We start from the raw sequence: 10,166 nt of genomic DNA on the forward strand, positions 1-10,166 counted from the left end.
CAAAAATCCCCCGTGGGGGTGCGGTGTCTCTGGCTGCGCGTGGGCAGCGCCCGCTGCTCGCCCCCCTGCTGCGCCCCAGGGCTGGCGGCTGATTTCTGGTCCCATTTCCAGGTAAATACTTGGCCGATAACTGAAGGAAGCTTATGCAAGTCTGTGGAAAATAACACGGAAAATAACCAAGGACTGCTCTGCGTGGAACGGGTTTTAATTGCAGTTTAAGGAAAATGAACTAAATCCTGCACTCGGGACATTTCTGTTGGAAGTGTCAACAACTTTCAGCGTTTTTTTTTTCCTCGGAAAACACCGTCTTGACCAGTCCTACAGTATTTACTTCTAGATGTAACATTGTTAATGGTTTTAAAATGTAATTATTGTATTTGTAAATTGTACTCATTCCAGTAAGGCTGTATTTTGGCAGTTAGACACTTGAGTTTTAGCATTTTACCATTCATGAAATGGATGTAATTTAAACTGTGGTATATAAATTTAATAGTAGTACTGTTGAATGGCACAATGCTTACAGAGGTAGATTACATTTTGTCAATATATACGATTTAAATTCAATACTGATAGCTGTTATAAAGGGGGTGCCTCACAGAAAGAGAGCTAAGCAGAGCCCACGTGCTGGTTTACTTTTTCTTCAGTCCCTCGTATGGCCGACGGAGATGAATAAAAAGCTCGACCTTTGGGTTTAGCTGGTCCAACTCCAGAACCACATTTCCGTGAACGTGGAGGCTCCTAGTGCAGCCTCCCAGAAAAAAAAGAAGGGAAAATGCCACTTCTGTACAGAGCATTTCCTTCAAACCTCCCTTGCCAGACAGCTCCGGGAGCGAGCCCGTGTCCCCCGGGCCCCGCAGGTCCCATGTCAGGGATCTGAGGGCGTGCAGCCCCTGTGCCCTTCCATTTTACCGATTAGGCAGGCAAAATAGACATATTAGTATACAAATATTGAAAAAACTAACGCAGCTCGAGCCAAAAGCACCTGGTGCAGGGATCAGCATTCGCATGGCCTGGAGATGTTTCCGTCCTGAGGCGGCTCTAGGTCGGGGTGTGTGTGGTGGGATGGGTGCCCAAGAGAAGTGCAAACACAGAAGGTAAAGCACAAGTTTTTGAGAGCAAACTCGCCGGTATTCCCAGATGGAGCACTCAGGCCGTTTAGTTATTTCCCCCCCCCAAAATGGAAATATGTATAAACTGTACAGCCCACCCCCTTCAGGCACAGGGCGAAATCTAAGAATCAGTTTCCGCATAATTGGTTCATGCTGTGTACAAATGTTATAAGCTCATGCTTCCAGAAGAGATCTATGTCATAGTCCTGAAAATAAGGATTTTATAATGTAAATATTGCCAGAACATAGATATTTTACTTTATATTTTGTTTGAAAGACAAGGTGTTTACATTAGCATTGGGTTTTTAGATGCTTTTTAAACAAAACAAAACACAAAAAAAAAGAAAACCAAACCAAATAACCCAAAGCTCCCGAGCTTGTCCCACTCGTGTCCCCCAGACCAGGTCCCTTTTTCCAGGCGTGGGTGCTGGGGCTCAGCACCCTCCTGGCCGCGTGCCCCATTCCCTGTGCACGCCTGGGCCCCTGTCGTGGGCGATGCTGGGACCGAACCCAGCGGTTTGGGGCAGTTTTCCTTCGTGCTGTTTTTGCCAACGTTTCGCATCCCTCAGCAGCACTCGGGCTGTTTGATTAAAAAAGGAAGTATTCAGACAGTTACTAGGCTGGGTGCATGCACAGAAAGGTCTCAGCGTGGTCCCCTCGGGCCCTGCTCCCATGTGCTGGGTCCTGGCACCTGCGGGTTCGCCCTGTTGCAGATGGGGCCGGGCTGTTTTTCTCTACAGACACCTGCAGACGTGGCTCTTTAGATGTCAGGAACAGAAAGTCCTTTTTTTTTGCAACTTTTTTTCTCTTGTTTGCTGCAAGTATTGAGGTTTCACAGCCAGCTGAGGGTGCTCCTTGCAGGAGGAGTTCCTGAGCAACTTTCTACATGAACAATATCTAATAACTAGGAGATCATTCAATACTAGAAAACATCCCCAAATCAAAAGCATTTCATTTGGTGTTTACTTTTGTTCTTAAATATCGCTCCCTTGCTGTGAAGCTGCTGGTTATTTTTGCTGTAAGGCCGCTGGCTGTCAAACTCCGGGCTCTGTGCTGGGCTCTCGCCGTGTGCGTGTGGCTTCCCTTGCAAAACCTTGTCCCGAGCGCAATCGTGCAGCGAGGAAGTTGCACAACTGCACGCTCCTCCTGGTGCAGGCTGCTCTTAGGATGTCTGCGCAGTTATGTGATATTTAAAATACTTATTTTTTTATATTATTTTTTTTTCTTCAGCGTGCCCTTTCAGGAGTTATCCATTATAGCGGGTTTTTTAACATAGGTGAGAAAAAAAAGCCAATGCCCCTAGTAACGTTAAGGTGAGCTCTGGCTCCCAGGGCAGCATTTTCCCAGGCTGTAAGCACCAGGAGACGTCGCAGTGGGGTGCTCTCAGGGTCCCTTTTGCCTGGTTTTTGGGCTGCACCGGAGGAAAATGCTGCTTCCACCCTTCGTTTTGAAGCCATGCACACCTGCAGGTGAGAGCCAGCCGCCTTTCCTTTTAACGAGATCAGGGAGACCTAGGGGAGTCGTTCAGTGCCCAGGTGACAAATTGCCCTGCTCTTGCAGGGGCAGTTATTTTCTCAGCGAGACCCCACACGCTGTCCTTGTGCTCCTTTCCTGGGACCTGGACAGTTCAAGGTGAGCATCCCAGAGGTGCTTCTTGGGGCTCCTGCAGCACGAGTGTCACGTCAGGAGCCACGGCTTCACCTTTTTGCAGCAGAAACATTTCCAAATGGCCAGACTATCGTGAGAAGGTGTTGTATTTTTAAATGACCTAAGAGGGTCAAACATCTTTTACTGAAAATGCCCTCAGATGTATGTTGTAATTCCGTGTCTCAGACAAACCCGTCTCCGTTTGGCTTTTTTTCTTAGTAGAGCTGATGGTGCTCCCCCTGAACACGTAGCACCTATTTCAGCTTGTGCTTGAGGAAGCCAGTTCTATACCCTGAATATGGAGTGATTTTCCCCTATTCTTTTGTTGTCAAAGGCGTCATCTTTATGTGAAAATGTCTTTGTTAAAAATCTTAATTTTGAAGCTTACCGTGACTGAAATACGTAATTTCATCACGTTGTACTTTCCCTGTAAGGAATTACTGTCTCAAAGACTTCATTTCATAGCCAGAATACTTACTCTTTTTCTCACAAATTTACAAGGAAAGCAATTCTGATAGAGCTAGGAGGTTTTATGATTTTTTTATGATATATTTTAATTCTCACTTCATTGCAGAGCAGGATAAAGGCCTGTAGAAATAGCCCACACCTCCTGTACGATCTCTCCTTGCATTTCAGGAGGGACTGCCGGTAGTGCTGCTGGCAATTTTCTTGAAAATCGCATGTGTTTGTGAGGCAATGTTCCTCAAGGGTTTGCACAGAAGCAGGACTTCACTACAGGCCGAGCAGTATGCGAGAAGATACGGCAGGTTTTAACAGGTGCTTAGAATATTTATTTCTCTGTTACAACTCTCTCTCCTTCTTGACAAGCAGCAATTTTGGGGGGAAATGCCACGCTGCGGTTCGGCCCTGTAATCCATGCATGGTGTCTTTGAAACCCACTCCTTTCTCCCAGCTCCATCCAGGATGCTCCAAGGCTGATGAAATCGGCCAGGTGCTTTGGTGGCACAAATCTTACCCAAAATTGAGTCGCAGTTTGAGAGAGGAATCGCGTCAGGTCTCGGTTCGCAGCTCCGGTCCTGCCCAGGCGGGCTGGCAGCGGGGGGACACAGGAGGCTGGGCTGCGCCCCCACTGCTGCAGCCCCTCCGGGCTCAAAGGGAGCCCCAGCAGCAAATTGGGTTCCCCGGGGTATCACCCTATATAAGCTATATCATTTTATGAAACCCCTCGTGTATAAAATGTTTATAAATATTTGTGGATTAAGATACACAGGTCTATTTTTAAGATTTAAGTTAAATAAGTTAATGAATGGCTGGCCTTTCTTGCCTAAACGTGCAATGAGATATATTATACCTTTAGTCTACGATGGCCTAGGTACTGCTTAGTCTGTGATGAAAACTTTGCTGCTTACCTAATGTTCTCAGAGAAAAACTGTAAAGACGTACAGGTTTGTTGCACATGGACTCCTGCAGCAAAGCTTTGTATTTGACCACTGGTAATATGAATGTGTTGTATTGACTTGTTGAAGATAATCATGAGACAACATATTTTAAATGTTACTTGCCTTATAGATTAGGATACGAATATGTGGATATCATTTTTGTAAATAATGTTTTTTATAAATGTCTTTCCTCCATTCTCCCTCTCACCCATTTCACAAAATCTTGAATATGCAATTATTTACCATGCATAATACTGCAACAAAGAATCCCCCACATCAGAACAAAGTTTATTAATTCTATACATGAGAACCACATCAAACACCCACCTAAGTTGCGATTTAAATGTGATTTTTCTTTTTTCCTTGAAAATAAAAACCAGAAAACACTACTTTGAGTGCATTTTGCTTCCATGTGGAGGAGCACCCGGAGGAGCCAAGCAGAGGGATGGAGGCTGCCACGATCCCCGTAGGAAACTGAGCTCAGTGTCCCAGCTGGGGCATGGGGCTGTGGTTGGGGTTGGCATGTGGGGACCCATGGGGACATTTAGGGCTTGTGGGGACATTTAGGACTTGTGGGGACATTTAGGGCTTGTGGGGACACATGGGGACCATGCCTGTGGGTGCACTTGAGGGATGGGAAGAGCCATGGAGGCCACAGGGGCACATCAGGGCCTTTAGGGACCTGCAGGGACCATGGAGACCTGAGGGGACTGAAGTGACAGGCGGGGACCTGTGGATGTCATGGGGACACAAAGGGGCTGCAGGCACACGTGTGGCTCTGTAAAGACCACAGGGACCCCTGGGGACCCATAGAAGCGTGGGGGAGGCTGTAGGAACCCATTATATAGGACCATAAGACCTATGGGGGCTGCTGAACCCTGCTGGAGGGCTTTGGGGACACATGGCGGGGCACATGGGGACACGGAAAGGGGGTGCTTGGAAGCACCTGAGGGGCTCAGAGGGACGTGTGGCGGCTGTGGGGACGCTGTGCCAACACAGGAGACAGCCGGGAGGGGTGTCCCATGAGGGGCTGCAGTGACACGAAGAGCAACAAGGCGGCTGTGGCGACATCATGAGGAGACCGCGGACACAGGGGGACGCTGAGGGGCCGCCGGCCGCGGGGCGGCGCTGGCCGAGGCCCTCCCGGCCCCTCAGCGGCCCCGAGGGGGGATGCGGCGAGGCCCGGGCGGGTCGGCCACGGAGCCCCGGTGCCCTCCGGGCTCTCCCCGGCGGCCCAGCACCGCCTCCGGGCCGGGCGAGGGGGAGCGGGGCGGCGGGGAGCGGGGTGGCGGCTGCCCCCTCACGGGTAGGGGCCGGGGCTGTGGGGCCGGGGTGTCAGCGGGGAGCCCGCCCTGGCTTCAGGGCTGTGGGATTTCCTGGGGAAACCCCAATTTCCTTGGGGAATTTGGGGGTTTGGGGGGGACTCAGTGCGTGTGTCCCCGCTCTGCCACAGGTCCTGCCGAGCGCTTCCCGGTGGGCGCGGTGGAGGCCATCCTGCGGGACGTGCTGCGGGGGCACCTGCAGGAGCTGCCCTACGAGCCTGGCACATGCAGGGAGATGGCGAAGACCATCGCCGAGGTACCCCCGTGGTTCATTCGCTCTGGGGGCTGTGGTGTCCTCCTGCTGCTTCAGGGAGGTTTGGGAGGGGGTCCCTCAGCGCGGTCTCGATTGTATTCTCCTTCCTTGGTAGGTAATGAGGCATCCATCCCCCTCCCCGTGCCATTTCTGGTAGCAGTTAACGCAAAACTTGAGGTTTTAGGGTTGTTTTTTTCCAGCAGCACACCTCTCACTTGTAACCACAGGCAGAGCAAGGGCGGTGGGCACCATCCAGGGTCAGTAGCAGTGTAAAGCAAACGCTGGAGGGGGCCCTCAAAATGCACCGAGGGTTGGTCTGGAGCAGGAGCAGAGCTATAGTTTGATGGTGGGGGTTGTTTGAGCAGCAGTGGCTCTGGCCAAACACACGGTTTGGACAAAAATTCTTGCCCTGTCCAGAAATGCTACTGATAAGTTTGAAGTGTGTTTCAGACCTTTCCAAACTAAGCCCTTGGTGGTACCTGTGTTATTACAGTGGCTTAATTCTGCTCAGTGACACGTGCAAACTCCTTGTTGGCTAAATCCAGCCTTGCTGCACATGCTGCCCAGAAAAGACTGTCCTGAGCTTTTAGTTTTTCAGATGATCTGGCCCAGGAGGGCTTGTTGGCATAGAAAAAGCAGTACTGCCTCAGGTACCTTTTCCCCCTGTGCTCAGCAGGTAAGTGTGAGTGTGTGTGGGAAGGTGATCTCTGTGCAGTGGGAGGATGGCACTCACGTACCCTAACTCCTCACTTCACACCCGTGCTCACATTCCTGTAGTCGAGCAGAAAAATGTGACTGCTTTAGCAGATGGAAGTTTTGTGGTTTTTTTGTCAAATGACATCAGCGGCATGCATCCACCTGCTCGTGGGGCTGGGGTAGCGTGCTGTGGATGTTTCAAATTGCAGCATTTCAAAGATTATCATCAGGAATATTGCAAGGGCTCACTAGTGCAGTGCTCACACTGCTGCATCCCAGAAAACCCAGTCACTGAGCATCCCCTGCGAAGAGAGCTTGCCATTGGAGTCTAACCACGCTTCTCTCTTGCAGGTTATCAAAGCTCGGGTAAAAGCCCTCCTGGTGCCGAGGTACAAGATTGTTGTGGTGACGCACATTGGGCAGCTGAATGAGCAGAGCATGCAGATCGGAAGCAGGTGCCTGTGGGATCCTGCGACTGATACGTTTTCATCATATGTGTTCAAAAACACTTCACTGTTTGCTCTTGCAAATGTCTACGCAGTCTATTTTGAATAATGAGGTAGTTGAGTTTTAGCAGTGGGAAAAATTATCATTCTCTCTAACTCTTCCTGTTTCTGCTTCTGAGAACAGTTGTGAAGGACCAAGGCAACTCTAAAGTGTTTTGTAATGTGGTTACCGTAAGGTTTTTGGTGGTGGATGTAATAATTGTATTTCCCAAGGCTTTCTCTGGGAAGTGATTCTCTGTAAAATGCCGTTTTGCGCCTGATTCTAACCGCTTTCAGAACAGTGTATCCCTGTAATACTCTTTCTCCTTGAATTTACTGTGGCTACATGATCCCCAAGTAGAAATCACAGAGGGATTTTTTTGAAAGTAAAACAAAAGCATTTTGAAATAGTCTGCATTAAATGGCATTTTCAGGCAGTTAAGCATGTGCTTAAGACTAACTGTCCCACAACATTTGAAATCAAATGATAAATGCCTTTAAATTATATCATAATTTAAATTGTCTGGGTGCAAATTAACTGCCCACTAGGCAGGAGCTTGGGCAGACTTTCTTGGAAACAGCTGCAATAGGAAACAAATCATGGCACCTGCCCCTTTTAAGGGCAATCAGTGCTGAATTGATGACAGTCTCTTCTGCTATAGCAATTCCCACGCTGTGGCAGGGCTCTGACTTGGAGGCCTCGTGGTGTGATGCTCTGCACAGAGTTATTTGCACAGCCTTGTTTTTAGTCTGTTGCTACTGAGGATGGGCTTTTTGCTACCCGTGTTTCACAGTTGATACCAGGTCTAAAATCGGCTGTTGGATTTTCGTAAGTAAGAGGAAACGCCTATGGTAAATGGCTAACGTTACTACATTTTATGTGCAAAGCTGAAACTAGACTAGTCGCTGGATAGAAAGAAATTGCCCTCGTGTTTAAAAATGTAACAATTTTAACATGTAAAAATTAAAACACTGTACTTTGTAGAATGTAGACAAACCAACCTGAGCTGCCCTTGCAGCCGTTAGCTGGTTTGCACTAGAACATTTACTACTCAGCCTTTACTCCTTAGTGTACTCCAAAGAATGAATCCACAATTAAAGAATACAACTGAAATAACCGCGTTTATGTCATGATTATTTTAATCCATGAAAGCTACAGCAGCGAGCCTCATCAGCATCTGCTGCCTTTTAGCACAGCGAGCTTATATCTCTCTCGCTGCAGCCGACGCTGCAGCAGGATGTGGTGAGCAACTTGGCCACCTCGCGCTTTCTCAGCATCGACATCTTCCTGGGGCGCTGTACGCCTCGCTTCGTCTCGGGCTTGGTGTTTAGGATTTCCTCGCTGTCAGTCCCCAGCCTCCGGTCCGTGTATGTCAAGGGATCTGCATAACCATTCTCAGAGGAGGGCGGGGGGTTTTCGCTCTCTGTTGCATAAAAATTAGAAGCTAAGCATTACAAGTCATGGAATCGTGAGTCAATTATAGGTGTTTATCAGAAGGAAAGTCAGACCAAGCTACAGCTAGAGAGCTGAGAGTATTAGCCATGCTCCTGATTTAACAGCTGGGATGTATGGGATCACTGTCTCCTCACCAGCACGGTGTTAAAAGAGCTATGTGAGGTGCACATTCTGTGATTAACATGTTAAAATAACAGGAATTCATGGATTTGTACTGCAGAGTGTTCTTTGCAGAGCGGTTGCCTAATCAGCCTTACACTGATACGTTTGCTTCAGAGGATAAAAGTGATTTGATGTGAGCGGCACTTGATGAGCGTGTTAACCGAGGGCTTCTTGTGGGTTTCCTGAGATGCAGCTTCTGTGTTAACACATCAGACACGCAGAGTTCCTGGATGTTCCCACTTAAATCATGCTTGTGATTCATGTGCATTTCAAACACCACCGTACAACCGGGCACTGCACGTGGAGTTTATAAAGCTATAGCAGATACCTCACTTAATTCAGCAGCTCTGTTTCCTTCTCCTTTACCATACTTTCTGGTAGGGTGCTGCAGATGGGATCACTTTTTAAAGCTGCTGCTACCATAAAATTTTCAGAAAAGGCAGTTGTTATTGCATGGAAAACATAGGAAGCCTCTGTTCCTGTCATCTGCCTCATTTATTTTCATTTTTTCTAGTTATTTTAACCTGTCTGAGTACAAATTCTAGCAGTGCATGTAGTGGCTGAATTCTCTGACTCTACCTAAGAATGCACTAATAGATATATAATAAATACACAGCAGCACGTAAAGATACTTCAATCACAGAGCGTGTATTTGGCATCCTGTATTCTTATTTTTAATATCCTCAAGCTGTTCATAAAGTTTCTGGGTTTTGATGGGGAAAGAGGTAGTGTGGTACCCAAGATAATGGTGAAACTTGTATTGACTGCAGCAAGACTTCTCTCTGACATGTAAAGTGTTACAGCATAACATTTAAAATAAAATTTAGTATAAAATGTTATAGCATAAGCGTTCAGTGGTAACCTTGCACTTAACTCACGCTTCCTCAGGCTGACTTGGAAAATCTTGATCCAAATCTTTTCAATTTAGCAGAATAGCAAATAAAATAGCTAAGCAAAACAAGCTGCGAGGAAACAAGAGATGTGAAGCTGCACCACATCCCTGAAGGATCTCAAAGCCAAATCCACGCTGTCAATGCTGTGATGATGCACTAATTACTACTCACCAAACAGGTACTGATAATCGGCCAAGTCCCTTCTCCACCGCGAGCCGCCGCAGGTGAAGACGATGGCTCTGACGAAGTCTCTGCCGCAGAGCTTCACGGCGCTGCCCTCGCCGTGAGCTTGGTGTGCTGCAGCCAGCAGGACAAGCACAGCGAGGGCCAGCAGCGTGCTCCTCATTCTGCGAGGTGCTGAGGGCCAGGAGGAGGAGGAGATGTGCGAGGCTGAGCTGGGGAGAGCTGCTGAAATCCCCGCATTTATACGGCTGCTCCGTGCGCTCCGCTGGGTAATGGCTCGCTCCGAGGGTGGTGATGTTTGCCCAAAAGAAGTTAATCGCTTCTTTCTGGTGGCGCTTTATGGGCTTTGGGCTACGCCGCTGGGGTTTGGTGTTAAAGACATCTTCAGGCTACCTAAGTGCTTTAAAACGGGAACACGGAGTATGGCACCTTTATAGGGAACGGGCTTAGAGCAATACCCTTAATGTGTATGTTCTGCAAAAACGTTTATTGCGTGGTTTGTAGGTAATGGGTTTCCTCTCTGCCAGTCTCAGCACAGCTGTGCCACCACAGCCTGTTGC

General features: G+C 48.3%; 3 protein-coding genes across 3 annotated transcripts in view; 2 read left to right on the plus strand and 1 right to left on the minus strand.

Moving 5' to 3' along the window:
- SGIP1 (SH3GL interacting endocytic adaptor 1) overlaps window positions 1–239 on the plus strand; it is a 33,922-nt gene extending 33,683 nt beyond the window's left edge. The window contains exon 25 of the mRNA XM_082766579.1: window positions 112–239. Within this exon, the coding sequence (XP_082622705.1) occupies window positions 112–134 (23 nt within the window). The 3' untranslated portion in view covers window positions 135–239. The remainder of the gene's footprint in view (window positions 1–111) is intronic.
- Window positions 240–5,326: 5,087 nt separating this feature from the next.
- Window positions 5,327–8,004, plus strand: DYNLT5 (dynein light chain Tctex-type family member 5; the record flags this gene model as incomplete). The annotated part of the gene is made up of 3 exons (XM_082766056.1): window positions 5,327–5,462; window positions 5,610–5,734; window positions 6,779–8,004. The coding sequence occupies 3 exons, from the start codon at window positions 5,327–5,329 to the stop codon at window positions 6,980–6,982; spliced, it is 465 nt and encodes a 154-aa protein (XP_082622182.1). The 3' UTR covers window positions 6,983–8,004.
- Window positions 8,005–8,100: 96 nt separating this feature from the next.
- On the minus strand, window positions 8,101–9,769 carry INSL5 (insulin like 5; the record flags this gene model as incomplete). Its single annotated transcript, XM_082765527.1, has 2 exons — window positions 8,101–8,336; window positions 9,595–9,769. 2 exons carry the CDS (start codon window positions 9,767–9,769, stop codon window positions 8,101–8,103), a joined length of 411 nt encoding a protein of 136 aa, XP_082621653.1.
- Between the last annotated feature and the right edge of the window lie 397 nt (window positions 9,770–10,166).

The sequence above is a fragment of the Aythya marila genome (assembly GCF_965140915.1).
Source record: "Aythya marila genome assembly, chromosome: 8".
In the NCBI taxonomy this organism is placed as follows: domain Eukaryota; kingdom Metazoa; phylum Chordata; class Aves; order Anseriformes; family Anatidae; genus Aythya; species Aythya marila.